The following is a 20,512-nucleotide window of genomic DNA, read 5'->3' as shown; positions in this document are numbered from 1 at the left end:
CGGCCTCGCTGACCAATCGGGAGCGCCGCAGGGAGGTGGGCGGGGGAGGCCGCGCGAAGCGTCGCTCGGCGAATGATGGCTCGCGCACGCGCTGCCCCTCGGCCCCCCCCGAGGCACAGCCCCACAGCCCAGGCTCCTCCCTCCTCATCCCATGGTTACCCGGTACGGTCACTGTCAGTCGGTGCAAAGTAAAGGGCAAAGTTGGAGGACGAAGCAAGCGAGGCCGCGGTTTGTTTTTCCGGTCGGCCGACACCGACGATCAGATATTGTCTGAAGAGGCGCCGTATGTTTCTGGTATTACTTTGCCGGTTCTAAAAATCAGTTGGAATATGGCGGTGGCCGGTCTGAGAGCGAATTATCACCGAGTGATGGACAAGATCGGGTTGATGCTTCCTCCCAAGATGAGGCCGTTTTACGATCACCCAGCAGGTAAACAGCCTCGTCCTTGCAGCTGGGACTGGCACAAGAGTCACATATGCGAAATGGAGAACAGAGCGGTGGGTGGGTGGATGGTGGCGGATGTCAGTCTGCGGCTAGTGTGTGTGTGTTGGTAGGGAGTGGATGCTCTGCGATGTGTGCTTGGCGCTTGCCAATCGGTAAATAAACGGCGAGGAATGCTGCACGCAGACAAATGGCAAACCTTGTATTGTGTAATTTTTTATTTGAAGTGTCTCGATCGATGTTCATTCAGCCCATTGGCGTCGGTCGGCGTGACAACTGTTTGCTGAAAGGAAATATTGTGTGGCAGCGAGGTGAGAGAGATGGACTTTGTTCCCCAAAGGCCTTCTCAAATGTTCACCTCTGCAGGAAACTGCTTATAAAATGGACCTTGCCATCTCGCCGGAGTGCCCCGGTAAATGCATTCTTACCATTTTAATGAATAACTCGAAATGTACTCTTGTTATTCAGACGAGGTGGAGCTAAAATGATTCCCGCTGCAAAGATTGGTAAATTAAGGAATCAGTCAAGTTTATGCGGGTAATCAATTTGGTTCATTTGAGAATGTCATTGGCCGTGTTTCGTCCTTGTCTTCAGAAATAAAGGTCATTGCTCAGATTGAAGATAATGTGGTCTTCAGCCCGTGTCGGATCATTTGCTTCTCAAAGTTAAAGCAAATTTAGCTTTTATATTTCCGGATATCATTTTCCACAATGGATTATGCACTTAATTTTAATATTTCTCTCCCCCCCCCCCCCCCCCCCCCCCCATCTCCAAGGAGATGACGGTACGCACTTCAGTGGTTTACACGAGGCTGTAACGCTTAAGCCTCAAATGCAAACAGAAGGCAGTACAGGTTTACCTTGTACAAAAATAAAAATTTCGCGGATGCTAGAGATCTGCCAAAAAAAGGCTGTAATAACTCAGTAAGCCTATCAGCATTTGTAGAGAGGGGAATCAGATTAATTGTTCAAGTCCAAATGACATCCAGAAGAAGCCACTGGGGTGAGCACAGTAAGAAGTCTTACAACACCAGGTTAAAGTCCAACAGGTTTGTTTCGAATTGCTTTCGCTCCGTCCGCAGGTGAATGGAGGAAGGAGCAGTGTTCCGAAAGCTAGTGATTCGAAACAAACGTGTTGGACTTTAACCTGGTGTTGTAAGACTTCTTACTACCTGTGGCGCTAACAATTTTACTCAAAGACGACAGACAAGTATAATAGAGGCTTTATTGCTGTGCAGTGCTATTCCTCCATCTGCAACTGTAGACTAGGGTCTGAGTGACTCTCACGCATATTTATACACAAGCTCCCTGTGGGCGGAGCTAGCCGGCAGGGGCTTACCGGAGGAACCTGTATTACAGGTACAGGCATACATCCCCCTACTACAAGTACACATCACTACAGTGGTTATATCACCACATTCACCCCTTGTAAAAAAAAAAATGAGTCCGGCGGGGGTTACGTGTAACTATAATACAAAGAATGAGCTATTTACAAGAGGGTTCCAACAAAGAAAACCAAGAGTCCATCCGGTTAGCAGGTTACAGGTTGAACCGAATCGGCGGTCGAACGTTCCGCTGTGATCGGCGTAGCTGTGGTGGCGACGTCATCCCAGGCGGTGATGGCAACGATGGTGCAGGTGCTGGCGGTGTTGCTGCTGGCTGCTGGCGGGATGACTCCGAGAGCGAGCCGAAATCTTCCGTGTCCGCCAGTGTGGGCAGGGGGACGAGGGATGGACCTGGTGGGGATGAATAGGGGGGCGCCGGGGAGAAGGAGGGTGGCACGGGGGGGGGGGGGGAGGGCGTGGCCATGGGATCAGCACCTGAGGGAGCCAGGTCCCGGAGCGAGACTGTGTCCTGGCAGCCGTCGGGGAACTCCACGTAGGCATACTGAGGGTTGGCGTGGAGAAGGCGTACTTTGTCCACCAGGGGTTCCGCCTTGTGGTGCCGGACATGCCTACGGAGAAGGACTGGGCCCGGAGTCGGGAGCCACGTCGGGAGCGACACCCCGGATGTAGACTTCCCAGGGAAGGCAAAAACGCGTTCATGGGGTGTACTGTTAGTTGCGGTGCACAGTAGCGACCGAATGGAATGGAGCGCATCAGGGAGGACCTGCTGCCAGCGAACGGCTGGGAGGTTGCTGGACCGTAGGACTAGCTGGACGGCCCTCCATACTGTCCCGTTCTCCCTCTCTACCTGCCCGTTTCCCCGGGGGTTGTAGCTGGTCGTCCTGCTGGAAGCGATACCTCTGCTGAGCTGGAAATGGCGCAGCTCATCGCTCATGAACGAGGATCCCCTGTCACTGTGGATGTAGTCGGGGAAACCGAACAGGCCGAAAATGGTATCCAGGGCCTTGATGACGGTGGCAGACGTCATATCCGGGCATGGGATGGCAAAGGGGAACCTAGAAAATTCATTGACCACACTAAGTATGTAGGTGTTGCGGTCGGTGGAGGGGAGGGGCCCTTTGAAGTCCACACTGAGGCGTTCAAAGAGGCGGGACGCTTTCACCAGGCGCACGCGATCTGGCCGGTAGAAGTGCGGCTTGCACTCTGCACAGATCTGGCAGTCTCTGGTGACTGTCCGTACTTCCTCGACGGACTAGGGCAGATTGCGGGCTTTGATTAGATGGTACAAGCGAGTGACCCCCAGATGGCAAAGGCTCTCGTGCAAGGCACGGAGCTGGTTCACTTGTGCGCTGGCACATGTACCTCGGGAGAGGGCGTCTGGGGCTCGTTGAGCTTGCTGGGGCGATACACGATCTCGTAGTTAAAGGTGGAGAGCTCGATTCTCCACAGCAAGATTTTGTCATTCTGGATCTTGCCCCGCTGCGTGTTGTTGAACATGAAGGCTACCGACTGTTGGTAAGTGAGGAGAGTGAATCTCCTGCCGGCCAGGTAATGCCTCCAGTGCCGCACTGCTTCAACGATTGCCTGGGCCTCCTTTTCAACAGAGGAATGCCAAATTTCGGAGGCGTGGAGGGTGCGTGAAAAGAATGCCATGGGTCTGCCTGCCTGATTCAGCGTGGCGGCAAGTGCGACATCTGAAGCGTCGCTTTCTACTTGGAAAGGCAGTGTCTCGTCTACTGCGTGCATCCCGGCCCTGGCTATGTCAGATCGAATGCGGGCAAAGGCCTGTTGTGCCTCGGCCGAGAGGGGAAAATGTGTGGACTGGTTACGTGGGCGGGCCTTGTCCGCGTATTGTGGGACCCACTGGGCGTAATAAGAAAAGAACCCAAGGCAGCGTTTGAGGGCCTTGGGGGAGTGGAAGCTCCATGAGGGGGCGGATACGGTCAGGGTCGGGCCCCAGTAGATCGTTTTGGACTACGTAGCCGAGGATGGCTAAGCGGTCTGTGCGGAACACGCACTTCTCCTTGTTGTACGTGAGATTAAGGAGAGATGCGGTGTGGAGGAATTTAGAAAGGTTGGCATCATGGTCCTGCTGGTCATGGCCGCAGATGGTGAAATTGTCGAGGTACAGGAAGGTGGCCTGCAGTCCGTACCGGTCAACCATTCGGTCCATTTCTCGTTGAAATACAGAGACTCCATTCGTGACGCCGAAGGGAACCCTAAGAAATTGGTACAGACGACCGTCTACCTCGAAGACAGTGTAGGGACGGTCCGATTTACAGATGGAGAGCTGGTGGTAGGCGGATTTCAGGTCAATAGTAGAGAAGACCCGTACTGTGAAATCTGATTGACCATATCAGAAATGCGGGGGAGGGGGGTACGCGTCGAGCTGCGTGTACCGGTGATGGTCTGGCTGTAGTCCACGACAATCCTGTGCTTCTCCCCGGTCTTAACCACTACCACCTGGGCTCTCCAAGGGCTGTTGCTGGCCTCAATGATACCCTCCCGAAACAGCCGCTGGACTTCGGACCTGATGAAGGCCTTGTCCTGGGTGCTGTAACGTCTGCTCCTGGTGGCGACGGGCTTGCAGTCTGCGGTCAGATTGGCAAAGAGTGAGGGAGGCTCGACCTTGAGGGTCGCGAGGCCGCAAACGGTGAGGGGAGGTAGGGGTCCGCCGAATTTGAGGCTGAGGCTCTGGAGATTGCACTGGAAATAGAGGCCTAGTAAGAGTGACATGCAGAGGTTGGGGAGAATGTACAGACGGAAACGGTCGAATTGCACGCCCTGTACAGTAAGTTTAACCAGGCAGAAACCCCGGGACAGAGTGGGACCCGGAGGCGAGAGAGATCTGCCGGTTGGCGGGATGGACCGCAAGGGAATAGCGCCTTACCGTGTCCGGGTGGACGAAGCTCTCGGTGCTCCCGGAGTCGATGAGGCAGGAGGCCACGTGGCCGTTGACCAGCACGAATGTGGAAGAGGGTGCCAGGTTGCGAGGACGCGACTGGTCGAGCGTAACGGAGGCGAGTAGCGGGCGATCGGCGGTCGAGTCAGATGAGTCCGACGAGGAGCGGCAGAGACCCGTGGCCCCGTCCGGGGGGGGGGGGGGGGGGGGGGAAAGAGGACAAAATGGCGGCGTCTGGAGTACCTGTGGATAAAATGGCGGCACCCATGGAACGCACATGGCGGTGGTGGATGAAGATGGCGGCGCCCATGGAGCGCACATGGCAGGGGCGGCGAAAGATGGCAGCGCCCACTGATCGCACGTGGGGTCGGGGGAAGCAGACGGTGGGGACATTTGAGCGAGCAGCTGAGGCGAGGGAACCGGGGGCGCGATAGCAGCAACCGTCCGGGACTGACACACCGCTGTAAAGTGGCCTTTCTTGCCACAAGCTTTGCAGGTCGCGGTGCGGGCCGGGCAGCGCTGGCGGGGGTGCTTCTGCTGACCGCAGAAGTAACAGTAGGGACCCCCGGGGAGCGCGATGTGGCGAGCAGCGCAGGCGTAGTGCGCGGAGGCAGCTGCTGGGTGGGCCGTTAGCGGGGTCCAAGAGGGGGTAGGACGGGTGGGCCTGGGGGGGCGTTTGCAGGGCCCACGAGGGGTAGGACGGGTGGGCCGAGTGGCTAGCGGAGTAAGATCGCGCACTACGGGAGGCAGCCGTCATGGAAAGCGCCAGAGCCTTTGCGGCCGCGAGGTCGGGGGTGGCCCCTTCCAGCAGTCCTTGCCGGATGGTGTCCGATGCAATGCCTGTAACAAAGGCATCGCGCATGAGTAAGTAAGAGTGTTCCCTGGCTGTGAGGGGCCCGGCAGTCGCAGTCTTGTACCAGAGGTATATGAAGTCCTCAATCGACTCACCCGGCTTCTGGATGCGAGTAGAGAGTTGATGCCTCGCATACAGGGTGTTCGCCGAATGTGCATAGTTCTCCTTGAGCAGTTCCGTAGCTCTGGTGTAGTCAGTCGCATCTCGAATTAGCGGAAAGACACTGGAGCTAAGTCTGGAGTACAGGAGTTGCTTTTTCTGAGCCTCCGTCGGGGGAGGATCCGCTGAAGAGATGTAGGCCTCGAAGACTGCCAGCCAGTGAACAAAGTCTTTTCTGGCGTGAGGCGACTGCGGATCCAGCTGCAGACGGTAAGGCTTGATTCTGATGTCCATGGTGAACGGAAAATCACACAGCAATAAATTGTGGCGCTAACAATTATACTCAAAGACGAGAGACAAGTACAATAGAGGCTTTATTGCTGTGCGATGCTATTCCTCCATCTGCAACTGTAGACTAGGGTCTGAGTGACTCACACGCATATTTATACACAAACTCACTGTGGGCGGAGCTAGCAGGCAGGGGCTTACCGGAGGAACCTGTATTACAGATACAGGCATACACCCGCCTACTGCAAGTACACATCACTACAGTGGTTATATCACCACACTATCCAGAAGAAGAGATTAGAACCTGGTGCCCTAAGTCACTTTCGATTTTTATTTGCAAAAATGATTATGTTTCTGCAAAAGTATTGAACGGTAGAATAACAGGACCCAGTAGCCTGCTCTCCAAAAAACTAAATACAAAATATTGCATTGTGGCCCAGAGTTAAATCTTCAAAATGACTATTGAACTTTACTCATTGAGGCAACATTTCCACTCACTCCCCTCTCTTCCAGCACTTCTCTCATTCTTTCCACCCCACTCTTACTTTTTCTCTCTCCTCTTCCCCTATCAATTACGTGGTTTGGGATCGACAGTTGTTCAAAGGTTGAGTAGATAAAGATTGGTGTGCAATGTGCGGCCCTTAATGCTCAGTTCAGGATTGTTTGGAGCATCTTAATTTATGGTTCGCTTGCAGTGCACTTGTCTATCTATATTCCAAGATTAAATGGATGTAAGATGTGTACAGTCTGGAAATGTCAGGTTGCTTTTATGATTCTTTCCTCAGAGGGCTCCTAACTGGCCCAGAGTGGCTGATACCCTGACAGTTATGTTATTGATGCTGAAGCCATGTTCCTCTGGAACATTTGCCCAGGGACCTCTGCTCTCTGCTGGTTTTGATTGCAGCTCAATCTTTGTATCCTGTTCTTTGGCTTGTTTCTTTTGGAGAATAGTATATAGTAATTTTCCAGAGTTTATCAGAAATCATCATTGATTTGCCCATTAGTCGAGGTCATCCAGGTAACCTTGACGTTTTTCTAGTGCTTTGTTTTGAATTTGTTACTATATTGATCATGCTGTAATGAATAGTTATTCTCTTAATTAGATATGCTTTTCATTTACTTGCCAATTTACCCCAACTGCTCCTTGAAGTATTTTTGGGTCCTTATGTGTCCCACTCACTTGCCTATTCGTCATGAATTATTTTGTATGTTCATGGGATGTCGCTGGCTGGGCCAGTGTTTATTACCCATCCCTACTTACACTTACGAAGGCAATGGTAAGCCGCTGCCTTGAACCACTGCAATCCATGTGTTGTCAGTATATCCAGTACGGTCAAGTAAACAGTTCTCAGATTTGACCCAACGACAGTGAAGGAACGGCAGTGTACCTCCAAGTCAGGATGGTGAGTGGCTTGGAGGGAAATTTGCAGATGTGGCTCCAGACCATCTGCTGCCCTTGTCCTTAAGGTGTAGAGATTGAAAGGTTTGGAACACATTGAATTTTAAATATATATATTTATATATCTGAGGATGCCTCCTCTTTGTCTGGCTGAAGGGATTCCAGCCTGAACCCACAAGGTAAAATCAAGTGACCCTTGGAGTTCGTTTTGGAAAGTCTTTGAACTCTGTCCAAGGTTTACAGAGTGTGACCTTCAAAACAGTTTTCCTAAGAATTTGTTATATCTTAACTGTGGACCATAACGATATTGATCATTTATATCTGAATTTATTTTGGATGTGAAGGATGTAAAAGGATGCATTTCCCAATGATATTGATATTGAGGTTGATATTGGAATCATTGTTTTAAATAGATGTTAATGATTTCAACAGAGAACACAATATCACAATTTACCGATGGCTCAAAAGTATGAAGCCTGGGTAACAGTAATAGCCCTGTAAGAAACTTCAAGAAAAAGTGGGCCGATGTATTGGAGTAAATTTAATGTGGAAACTTGTGCGATGATACTTTGAAGAGAATCTTTAGTTAGCTCGACATTGAAGAATGTAGGGCTCTTCATTAGGACGTTGAAGTTTAAGAGGAAGTCAAGGGCTTTCAATAGATGTTCCTCTAATCTGCAAACTGGTGATGAACTGTAATATGTAAAGGGAATACATTTACTATCATTTCCAAAGAACAACAGGAGAAGTTAGAAGAAATGATTTTATACATGGATGGTTGTTAGGACATTGGGCAATTTTGGGAAAATCCTTAAAGGAGAAGTGGATAAATAATTAATTAGTGTGGAGTAAGGGCAGGGGAATAGGGGAAATGGATAATTCTTCCAGAGAGCCAACACTGATACAATGGGCTGAATGGCCTCCTGTTCTGTAAATTTCAGAATTAGTGGCTATTTGACCTTAGAAGAGGATGGGTTGTGGGGTGAGACCCACGCAAACATGGAGGATGTGCAAACTCCACACAGACAGTGACCCTGGGCCGGGGTTGAACCGTGGTCCTCGGTGCCATGAGGTAGCAGTGCTAACCACCGTGCCACCCCCATATTCTGAACTTTCCCGACTGGTTCCATATCCATAGTATCCCTGTAGTGCAGACGGACATAATTCAGCCATCAGGTCTACACCGACCCTCTGAAAGAGCACTCTACATAGGCCCATTCCCCACCCTAGCTCTGTAATTCCGCACATTGATCATGGCCAATTCACCTAATCTGCACATCCCCGGACACTGAGGGACAATTTAGAATGGCCAGTCCACCTAGCCTGGATAAACTTGGACTGTGGGAGGAAACTGGATCATCCAGATGAAACCCACGTAAACACTGGGAGAAAGTGGGAACTCCACAGACAGGCACCCAAGGCAGGACTCAAACCTGGGTTCCTGGTGCTGTGAGACAACGGTGCTAACCGCTGAATTTCCAAAATGTTTCTTAAAAACAAATTCTCCTCCCTGGATCCTTATCATGTTGATATCAGTGCACCATTTTTAATCTAATTCATCCTTGGCAGACCCTTGAGTTTTCTTAGCCTTCTACAATACACAGATTTTTTTCACTTAACTGTTATTTAATTTACCTTAACTTATCTTCTACTCTTTCAGTCTATGTGGCATGCTTATTATTGACATCTATTCAAGCAAGTAAAGGATTTTGTAAATTGCATTCTGAAAATGTAAACCTTTAACTACTTCTATCTTGATTCTAGGTCCTCGCACAGTGTTTTTCTGGTCGCCAATTATGAAATGGGTGAGTATATCATGTTAACATTATCTTCAAAGGTTTAGCAAATTGGATATCATGACTGATCCTGAAAAGTTACTGAACAATACATGTCTACAGTGTGCACTTGTCATGATATACTGGTCCAGAATTTGCTCCCTGGCAAGATTGGTGGTGCAGACTAAATTTCCCTTTTTTAAGCACCAAGCACGGCTTTTGCCAACTTAGTTCAAAATTTCCTGATACAGTTTTAATATGCCGCTCTAAGCAGAGTGACAAATTAAAGTCACTGCATCAGCCCCACTGCTAATGTTGAGAACTTTTCTCTTGAATTTAAATGAGTCTCGCTAATTCAAGATAACACGTAGGTATTGGCTTTTCCAGTTTTCTGTTTTAAAGTTTCAGAAGTTCTATTTCTGTGAACCAAATAACAATATACAGTATCTGGAAAGGGGGAGTACTGTTAAAATTTTGACAGTAAATTTAAGATATTGATTTACTTAATTTGAACAGACCGTATCATGCCTTCCTTAACTTATTCACTTTTCAGGATAAAGCAATAGATGATAAATTCAGTAATATCTATGACTTTTGTGAAGAGGTGTTGAATGATCACAAACCTGATCAATAGCAGATGTCATTCTTGCTGGTTGGCATAAAATGAATAAGGACTTTCTGAGCACTAATTCAAACCTGCCATGTTTATTGATTGTGTATATAACTTATGACTGAACCATAATTTTTAAGTGGGAATGACAATATAATTATTTATAACTAGTCCAAATGTTGTGTATGGTGACTAATACTACTCGTTGCATTTGTACCTTTTCCAGCATTAAAAAATTACTGTGCAAGTGACTTTTTATTTAAAAGCTGGGCTAATTAAACTTGATTGGTGCTTGGAAGGGTATTCCATTTATTACAGAAACTAATTGCAGGACACACTATTGTAATGATAGTGAAGCTTCAAGGAAAAGGTTCATTACAATGAGAGTGATTATTATGCCAAATAATTGCCAGTCTACTTCTTGGGAAATATATAAGAAGTTGTAATTGATTGAGGAGAAGTCATGGAAAAAAATTTCAAAGCTAGAAATATTACATTAATGATTTATACTTTGGAATAAAAAAAAACAATGATCCAGAACTTTCGATCCCTGCATGGTAATATTCTGGAGGTACCCACTCCCTAAATGCGCTTGGGGGACCCCCTTGGAAGTCCCACGCACTGACTGCACAGAAATTGACCAAGAAGCTTAGACTTCTGATGGGCAATTGCCCTATGTTGTTTGGAACCATCCAAAACTGAGTTGGAGACTTCGAATTGTTCTGACTAGCTTACCAGAATAGTTACCCAGGAAAAGTTAGAAGGATTAAAACCAGTTCTAACTCCTGCCCCCGCCCACATACCTGCTGTTCTACCCTTTCATTACCCACCTACAACACTACATCTCACTCACTCACCTGCCATCTTGCCTCCCAATTACTTACTTGCCACCCTACCCCTTCAACCACTTACCTTACAAGCTTACCATCTCTCCATAGCTTCTCAAAGGGCCTTTTGGAATTTTAGACTTACTGGAATATGACAGCCAGTGTCACAAACAGGGGGCTTGGCTTTCCTGACGATCCTGCATCACAAGAAAGGGCCCTGAGAACAGGTACACACCACATTTCTGAGAAGGCCCAGTTCACACTTCTGGGCGAGAAATGTGCCAGCGCTGGTGTAGGTAAGTAAGTAGGTGTGGAGTAGCAATCCAATGGTGATAACCATTCCTTGGGCAATTCAGTCCAATTTCTAAATTTGTGGATAACACGAAGTTAGGAGGGGAGATGGTGCAGTGGAGCACTGCTACCTCATGGCGCCGAGGACCCAACTTCGATCCCGTCCCCGGGTCACTGTCCATGCGGAATTTGCACATTCTCCCTTTGTCTGCATGGGTCTCACCCCCATACCACAAAGGTGTGCAGGGTATGTAGATGGGCCACAATAAATTGTCTCTTAATTGGAAAAAAAAACATTGGATAATGTAAATTTATTTGAAATAAACATTAGGTTAGGAGAGATAGTCATTACAGACTGCAATAAAGTAATAAACTTTCAGAATGGACAAATAAATGGCAAATGAAGTTCAAACACAAAAGGTGCTAGTGTAGGTGGAGTAGAAGAAGAAGAAAGGGATCTCGGGTACAAATACACCTATTGCTAAAAGTTGCGCCAAGGAGATAATGATAGCAAACCAAGCATTAGGCTTTATTTCTAGAGGGGTAGAATTGAAAAGTTGCAAAGTTGTGCTAAACCTATATCAACTCTTTGTTAGATTATGTGTTAACAACTACATGCAGTTCCAGAGGCTATATTATAAAAGGTATAGAGGCACTAAGTGCTCTAGCTTAACGAGAATGACACAAGGAATGTCTGGGTATACGTTTCAGACAAAGGTGAAAATGCTGAGCGTCTTTTTTTCATGAAAAAAAAATGAAGGCGTGGCCTTTAAATTACGCCCCTGTTTATTCCTACTCTTTTTCTTTTAAAAGAGGATACTGGAAGTCTGCAGAGGGATTTGGATAGGTTAAGTGAATGGGCTAGGGTCTGGCAGATGGAATACAATGTTGACAAATGTGAGGTTATCTATTTTGGTAGGAATAATAGCAAAAGGGATTATTATTTAAATGATAAAATATTAAAACATGCCGCTGTGCAGAGCGACCTGGGTGTGCTAGTGCATGAGTCGCAAAAAGTTGGTTTGCAGGTACAGTAGGTACAGTAGGTGATTAAGAAGACGAATGGAGTTTTGTCCTTCATTGCTAGAGGGATGGAGTTTAAGACTAGGGAGGTTATGCTGCAATTGTATAAGGTGTTAGTGAGGCCACACCTGGAGTATTGTGTTCCGTTTTGGTCTCCTTATCTGAGCAAGGACGTACTGGCACTGGAGGGTGTGCAGAGGAGATTCACTAGGTTAATCCCAGAGCTGAAGGGGTTGGATTACGAGGAGAGGTTGAGTAGACTGGGACTGTACTCGTTGGAATTTAGAAGGATGCAGGGGGGATCTTATATAAACGTATAAAATTATGAAGGGAATAGATAGGATAGATGCGGGCTGGTTGTTTCCGCTGGCGGGTGAAAGCAGAACTAGGGGGCATAGCCTCAAACTAAGGGGAAGTAGATTTAGGACTGAGTTTAGGAGGAACTTCTTCACACAAAGGGTTGTGAATCTATGGAATTCATTGCCCAGTGAAGCAGTTGAGGCTCCTTCATTAAATATTTTTAAGATAAAGATAGTATTTTGAAGAATAAAGGGATTAAGGGTTATGGTGTTCCAGCCGGAAAGTGGAGCTGAGTCCAAAAAAGATCAACCATGATCTCATTGAATGGCAGAGCAGGCTCGAGGGGCCAGATGGCCTACTCCTGCTCCTAATTCTTATGTTCTTATGTCTGCCAACTAGTTTTCTATCCATCTCAATACACTAGCCCCAATCCCATGCGCTTTAATTATACATGTTAATCTCTTATGTGGAACTTTGTTGGAAACCTTCTGAAAGTCCAAATAAACCACATTCAGTGGCTCGCCCTCAAGAACTTAGTAGTTACGATCTCAAAGAATTCCAGTAGATTTACAATCATGATTTCTCTTTGATTCCAATTCTATCACTGTTTTCCATGTGCTCTGCTGTAAAATCTTTGATAACGGACTCTAGATTTTGCCCGTTTTAAAAATAATAATCTTTATTGTCACAAGTAGGCTTACATTAACACTGCAATGAAGTTACTGTGAAAATCCCCTAGTCGCCACACTCCGGCGCCTGTTCGGATACACAGAGGGAGAATTCAGAATGCCCAATTCACCTAATAGCACGTATTTCGGGACTTGTGGGAGGAAACCAGAGAATCCGGAGGAAACCCACGCAGACACAGGGAGAAGGTGTAGACTCTGCACAGACATGGCGCTGTGAAGCGACTGTGCTGCCGTGCTGCCCCATAAGGGGCCACCCATTTAAAACTGAGTCTTTGGAAAGCTTTGAAGCAGAGTCTATTTTTCAGATAGAGATAGATTCTTGTTAATCAAAGGAGTGATAGTACCTCAAATCTGCATCTATCAGATCGGCCATAATCTTATAAAATGACACAGCATACACCCATTCCTAATTACCCTTGATAAACTATTTCCAAGGGCTTGCTGTGGATCCAAAGTCAGATTTCCTTCCCTAAAGGTCATTAGTGAACATGTGGGTTTTTAAGACAATAGTTAACATTATGCTTTTAATTCCAGATTTTTTATTGAATTCAAATTTCACCATCTGCTGTGGTGGGATTCAAACCCGGGTCCCAAAAGAAGCACCCTGTATTACTAGTCGAGTGACAATACCATTATGCCACCGCCTCCTCATATGCTGCTATCAATACTTTTGCAATCTAATATACATCTTACCAATAGAATAGAATTTGGTATGTAAACATTGATTAAATCATTATACAAATATAACCTCCACCACCTAGCCTGTAGATTGCCAATATTGCACAAATGAAAACAGAAAGTTGCTGTAATATGTAATAGTAGTTGAGATTGAAGTATGGTGTAAATGCATGTTTTTAAAACAAAAAGTATAACATTTATTTTTGAACAGTAAGCAAAATTGAACCCCCGTATAGTTGCAATAATTTCAGCACCAAGCGAATGCAGCCTTGAACAATGTTCAGCGGGACCAATAAATTTGTTATCTGAAGGTTACTGTTAAGTTTTTATGTTGTGCTGTGTTGTTTATTTCATGCTGTTTTTACTTTCTGTACAGAGTTTAGTCATTGCAGGATTAGCCGACATGGCTAGGCCTCCAAACAAACTTAGTGCATCTCAGTCAGGAGTGCTTTGTGCTACAGGTAATGTAAATTCTTTAAAAAATATTTTTTGTTATGTATTTTAGTTTACACTTTATTCATTACATTTTGAGTGGGATGCTGAATTGCTTTTGTTGCTGAGAGGTGAACATAATTGCTTGGACCAACTTTAACCTCCCTTTCTACTCTTCTTCCATCCCAACTCCTTGCGGGGAAGTACTACCACAGCATTGTAGCTGAGAGGGAGAACTATATGTGGGTCCATCTATCCTTTCTGATAAGGCTATGATTGTGATTTAGAGCACTTTAACCTTCTATTTTTTCCCTGTCTCAATAGAAATATTCTTTCAAAACAGGGTTTGCTCCAAAAGTGGCCAAGTTGAATTTTAAGGGTTTCTGAGCTGAACTCATAATATTAATTGAATTTAGAATTATTGCTTAAATAATCAACTAAGTTTAAAAACTAGATGTTCCAAATAAGGCTCTCCTTAGTCTTTGTTAACTACCTACCTCTAAACCACAAGTTGGGGCATAAGTAATTATTATTGCACCAGTGGCACTCGGGTTCTTTACTGGAGACTAATATAATGTGAGTGTTCCTGACACAAATTTATCTAGCAGACTCATATACATTTTGTTTAAGAGTGGGAAGCAAAGGAGGTGTAAGATCTAATAGTGTTCCTTTGCTCAAAGCAGTTTGGACTTTAGAGCTTAACTGTGGAGGGCAGCCACTTAGCTGAATACTGGAGAGGTGGATGGATTCTGGAATTTTATATTCTTGCCTTTTGGCAATCAGGGAATAACTACACTATGTTTGTTCAAGAGAATGACCTGTGGTTGAAATGATGGAGAAGCTGTCAGCATCACTGTCATTGGAGTGTAAAACTGACAGTACCTTCTGGTATCTGCATGTGCAGAACTAAATACTGAAAAACAGATGTTTCTGTCTGTGATACCCTACTCCAAAGCATGTCCTTTTGCTGCAGTTGCATCAACATAGAATCAATGAATTAATGCAAACTTTCCAAATTTATATGCACAATTCTCGCTGTTAAGACTAATATAAATGTTGAGCCTTTTTAATCAGAAATAACTTTGAAATCTCAGTTGTAAATACTGCTGAACAAATATTCAGCCCCTGAGAAACAAACTCCAAACATACGAATTAGGAGCAGGAACAGTCTATTTGGTCTTTCAAGTCTGTTTCACCATTTGATAAGATTATGACTGATCTGAATATGGCTTCAACTGCACTTTCCTGTCTGCACTAATTTTAGACGTCTGAAGTCTCAGTGCCTCAGAACATTTGAAAATTGCATAATTTTAGAAGTAACTTTCAGTATTTTAAGTTTCCTTTATACTTAACACCATTCTGTTGGTTCCGAACTTTGTTTTGGTTTCTGTACATTGATTAAAATATGAATTAAAATCCTTGCTTTTTACTTCCTACTTGTTTCCTGAGAATTCTTCAGTCCAATCATTCTACCTGCTACCTGCACGGTTGCTGATGGTGCCAAATTGAAAGTTACATTGGAATCGCTGGGGAAATTCGCACTCTAGACTAGAGCCTCCTAAATCTCTATGGGAAACCTCTTGATGTCAGCAGTGAGCTGACTGCATGATCCACACAATAAATAGCTAGGTTAGAGCCCACAATAAGCCCAATAATCTTTTTGTGGTCTTGTGCTTTTGATGGTGACATTGCATATTTTTATTGCAACAGGACAATAAAAATGAATAATCTTTTTTTCATATCAGGCTTGATTTGGTCCAGATACTCCCTTGTGATTATTCCGAAGAACTGGAGTTTGTTTGCTGTAAACTTCTTTTTGGGCTGTGCTGGTTGTACGCAGCTGGTTCGAATTGCAAAGTAAGTATCAGCTGTAGCAAAAAATGGTTTACATCTAGAAATCTTCGACTCTGAAGTAAGATTATTTCGACTTTCAAAGTCGCTTTAAACTATAAATTAAACCTGCCTTCCCTCCTGTATGAAGTTCTAGTAGAGATCGCAGAGTTACATTTCAATACATCAGAAATGGTTGTTTTCCTCATCATTTTGCTTAAGTTCAAAACCAATGTTGTCTGCTTCTGCCCTCAACTTGAGTTTTCAGCTCTATTTTTAAAAAATTATTTTTATTGAACAATTTTGATTTTATACAACATTGACACACCTTAGTAAAATACCGAAAATAACAATAATATTAACAATCATATACATTCGCCCCACCTCCATGAACAACACAGCATTTTAACAACAACGCATCCAGAAAAGGCTGCCATCGTTTATAGAACCCTTGTATTGATCCTCTCAGGGCAAATTTGACCTTTTCCAATTTTATAAATCCCGCCATGTCACTGATCCAGGTCTCCACGCTTGGGGGCCTTGCATCCTTCCACTGTAACAGAATCCTTCGGCGGGCTACTAGGGACCCAAAGGCCAGGACACCGGCCTCTTTCACCTCCTGCACTCCCGGCTCTACCGCAACTCCAAAAATCGCGAGTCCCCACCCTGGTTTGACCCTGGATCCAACCACCCTAGACACCGTCTCCGCCACCCCCTTCCAGAATTCTTCCAGTGCTGGGCATGCCCAGAACATATGGGTGTGGTTCACTGGACTCCCCGAACATCTGGTGCACCTATCCTCACCCCCAAAGAACTTACTCATCCTGGTTCCGGACATGTGGGCCCGGTGCAGCACCTTAAATTGGATGAGACTAAGCCTCGCACATGAGGAGGAAGAGTTAACTCTCTCCAAGGCATCCGCCCAAGTCCCGTCCTCTATCTGCTCCCCGAGTTCCTCCTCCCATTTAGCCTTCAGCTCCTCCACTGACGACTCCTCCACCTCCTGCATTACCTTATAGATGTCAGACACCTTCCCCTCTCCGACCCACACCCCCGAAAGCGCTCTGTCCATCGTCCCCTGCGAGGGCAGCAAAGGGAATCCCTCTACCTGTCGCCTAGCAAACGCCTTTACCTGCAGGTATCTGAACATGTTCCCTTGGGGAAGGCCAAATTTATCTTCCAGTTCCCCCAGGCCCGCAAACCTTCCGCCAATAAACAGGTCCCTCAATTTGCTGATCCCCGCCCTTTGCCACCCCCTAAATCCCCCATCCGTGTTCCCCGGGATGAACCGATGGTTGCCACCCAGTGGAGCCTCCATCGAGCCCCCTGTTTCCCCCCGATGCCGTCTCCACTGTCCCCAGATTCTTAGAGTCGCCGCCACCACCGGGCTCGTGGTAAACCTCTTAGGGGAGAGCGGCAACAGTGCCGTTGCCATGGCACCCAGGCTCGTACCTCTACATGACGCCATCTCCATTCTTTTCCACGCCGCCCTCCCCCCTCCATCACCCATTTACGCACCATTGACACATTGGCTGCCCAATAGGTACCCCAGAAGGTTGGGCAGCGCCAGCCCGCCTCTATCCCTTCCTCGCTCCAGGAACACCCTCTTCACTCTCGGAGTCCCATGTGCCCACACAAAGCTCAAAATACTGCTAGTCACTCTCCTAAAGAAGGCCCTGGGGATAAATATGGGCAGGCACTGAAAGAGGAACAAGAACCTCGGAAGCACCGTCATTTTGACGGACCGTACCCTCCCCACCAATGACAATGGCAGCATGTCCCACCTCTTGAACTCCTCCTCCATCTGATCTACAAGTCTGGTGAAGTTATGCTTGTGAAGAGTCCCCCAGTCCCTGGCCACCTGCACCCCCAGGTACCTAAAGCTCTCCCCGGCCCGCCTAAGCGGGAGCCTACCAATTCCTTCCTCCTGGTCTCCAGGGTGCACCACAAACACCTCGCTCTTGCCTAAATTTAATTTATAACCTGAAAAGGTCCCAAACTCAGCTAGCAACTCCATCACTCCCGGCATCCCTCCCCCCCGGGTCCGCCACATACAGTAACAGGTCGTCGGCATACAACGACACCCTATGTTCCTCTCCACCTCGCACCAAGCCTCTCCACCTCTCTGAATCCCTCAACGCCATCGCCAGCAGCTCGATTGCCAGTGCAAACAACAAGGGGGACAGGGGGCAACCCTGCCTGGTCCCTCGGTAAAGCCGGAAGTACTCCGACCTCCTCCTATTCGTGGCCACGCACGCCATCGGTGCCTCATATAGCAGCCTTACCCATCTAATAAACCCTTCACCAAATCCAAACCTCCCCAACACCTCCCATAGGTACCCCCACTCCACTCTATCGAAGGCCTTCTCCGCATCCAGCGCCACCACTATCTCTGCCTCCCCCTCAATCGCCGGCATCATGATGACATTCAGCAATCTCCGCACATTCGTGTTCAGCTGCCTTCCCTTCACAAAACCTGTCTGGTCCTCGTGCACAATCCCTGGCACACAGTCCTCTATCCTGGTGGCCAGGAGTTTTGCCAGCACCTTAGCATCCACGTTGAGGAGAGATATGGGCCTGTATGAACCACAGTGCCGGGGGTCCTTGTCCTTCTTTAAAATTAACGAGATCAGCGCCCGCGACATCGTCGGGGGCAAAGTCCCCCCTTCCCACGCCTCATTGAGTGTCCGCACCAGCAAGGGGCCCACTAGGTCCACAAACTTTTTATAAAATTCCACCGGGAACCCATCCGGCCCCGGTGCCTTCCCTGACTGTATCTGCCCGATCCCCTTAACTAGCTCCTCCAGCTCAATCGGCGCACCCAGCCCCTCCACCTTCTCCTCCTGCACCTTCAGGAAAGAAAGCCTGTCAAGGAACCTCTCCATTCCCCCCCCTCTCCCCCGTTGGCTCCGACCGGTACAGTTCCCCGTAAAAGTCCTTGAAGACCTCATTCACCTCTACCCCCTTCCGCACCACATTCCCACTCTTGTCTCTCACTCCAGCAATCTCCTTAGCCGCATCCCGCTTGCGGAGCTGATGAGCCAGCATCCTACTCGCCTTTTCACCATGTTCGTACACTGCCCCTTGTGCCTTCCTCCACTGTGCCTCCGCCTTTCTAGTGGTCAGCAAATCAAATTTAGCCTGCCAGCTGCGCCTCTCCCCCAACAGTCCCTCCTCTGGTGCCTCTGCATACCTCCTGTCCACCTCCAGCATCTTTCCCACCAGTCTATCCCTCTCAATCCTCTCACTCCTCTCCCTGTGTGCTCGGATGGATATCAGCTCCCCACAAATTACTGCCTTCAGGGCTTCCCAGACCATCCCCACCTGAACCTCCCCCGTATCATTCACCTCAAGGTACCCCTCAATACTTGCCCGGGAGTTTTCAGCTCTGATCCCTTTTGCCACTTCCAGACACGACTGTTTTAACAGATGCCTTGTAACATCCATAAGTTGTTCCGCTGTAGAAGAACCTAGAACCTGAGGGCCCAGCCTCAGACTGAAGGGACGACCCTTTAAAACTGAAATGAGGAGAAATTTCTTCAGCCAGGGTGGTGAATCTGTGGAACTCTTTGCTGCAGAAGGCTGTGGAGGCCAAGTCACTGAGTGTCTTTAAGACAGAGGTAGATAGGTTCTTGATTAATAAGGGGATCAGTGGTTATGGGGAGATGGCAGGAGAATGGGGATTACAAACATATCAGCCATGATTGAATGACAGAGAAGACTCGATGGGCCAAATGGCCTAATTCTGCTCCCATGTCTTATATTCTAACTCCAACTTTGATCACTACACTGGCTTGTCAGTCCCTTATGCCATTCAATATTATTCTTATCTTAATGCATCATTCTCTCCATGGCCTTGCTCCACCCCATCTCTGCAGTCTCCTCCAGGCTTGCATCCCTCTGATATCTTCTATTCCTCTGACGAGTCTTCTTTGCATCCCATTCTCTGCCCATCCTTTTATCCCACCAATGGTAGCAGAGCCTTCAGTTGCCATAGTCCTAATTCTTTGAAATGATTTCCCTAAACCACTGCATCCCTTACCATATATTCAAAAACTCCTTGTTGAGGTAACAGCGCAGAAACAGATGTTCAGCTCAACTGATTAGTGCCAGCATTTATACTCCATATGAGCCCACTGGTTTAAAATACTGGTTTAAGGCTCTGAGATTCAAATAATTTTTACCTGGATTTAGCCTTAATATTGTATACATTTTTAAATACTAAGTAACTAAAATTAAATTTGTGTTTCGTAAAGAAGTATAATATTTCCAGACGTGTCTCCTGTTTATGTAACAGTCTCTGCAATTTCATTTTGGATCATATTTCACAAGTACTGACATTAATATGGTAACACTATACCAAGGGTGGTACATATGCTACTTATCTTTCTTTATTTCATAAGTTGTTTTATTGTCTCAATTATGTCCTCAGATACAACTACGAACTAAAGTCCGAAGGTGAACATCCTAAATAAATTCGAACAGCCACCTACAAGAATCCAAGATATGATCTTGTCTTTATTTTTGAAATGTGCCTTGTAAATGATTCAAGGTGATTGATAACATCATAATCGGCCTCAATGGTTTTGTAGTGGAGATTCTGTTACATATAATGTCTGTAAATATGTTCTTCATCTCCCAATAAATTTTACAGTGGTATATGTTTCTTGACAACTGAAACCTAGTTTTAAACCAATAGGATTCAACTTTGTTCCACTTCCATTGACCAG

At 46.7% G+C, this 20,512-nt stretch overlaps 1 protein-coding gene across 1 annotated transcript; it reads left to right on the top strand.

The window, feature by feature from the left end:
• The first annotated feature begins 119 nt into the window (after window positions 1-119).
• Window positions 120-20,457, top strand: mpc2b (mitochondrial pyruvate carrier 2b). Its single transcript, XM_038802073.1, has 5 exons — window positions 120-429; window positions 9,092-9,132; window positions 13,897-13,981; window positions 15,698-15,809; window positions 20,215-20,457. Exons 1-5 carry the CDS (start codon window positions 330-332, stop codon window positions 20,255-20,257), a joined length of 381 nt encoding a protein of 126 aa, XP_038658001.1. The 5' UTR covers window positions 120-329; the 3' UTR covers window positions 20,258-20,457.
• Window positions 20,458-20,512: the final 55 nt, after the last annotated feature.

Source organism: Scyliorhinus canicula, chromosome 7, assembly GCF_902713615.1.
Source record: "Scyliorhinus canicula chromosome 7, sScyCan1.1, whole genome shotgun sequence".
Lineage (NCBI taxonomy): Eukaryota > Metazoa > Chordata > Chondrichthyes > Carcharhiniformes > Scyliorhinidae > Scyliorhinus > Scyliorhinus canicula.
The sequence above is the reverse complement of the archived record's forward strand: the minus strand, read 5'-3'. Positions and strand labels throughout refer to the sequence as shown.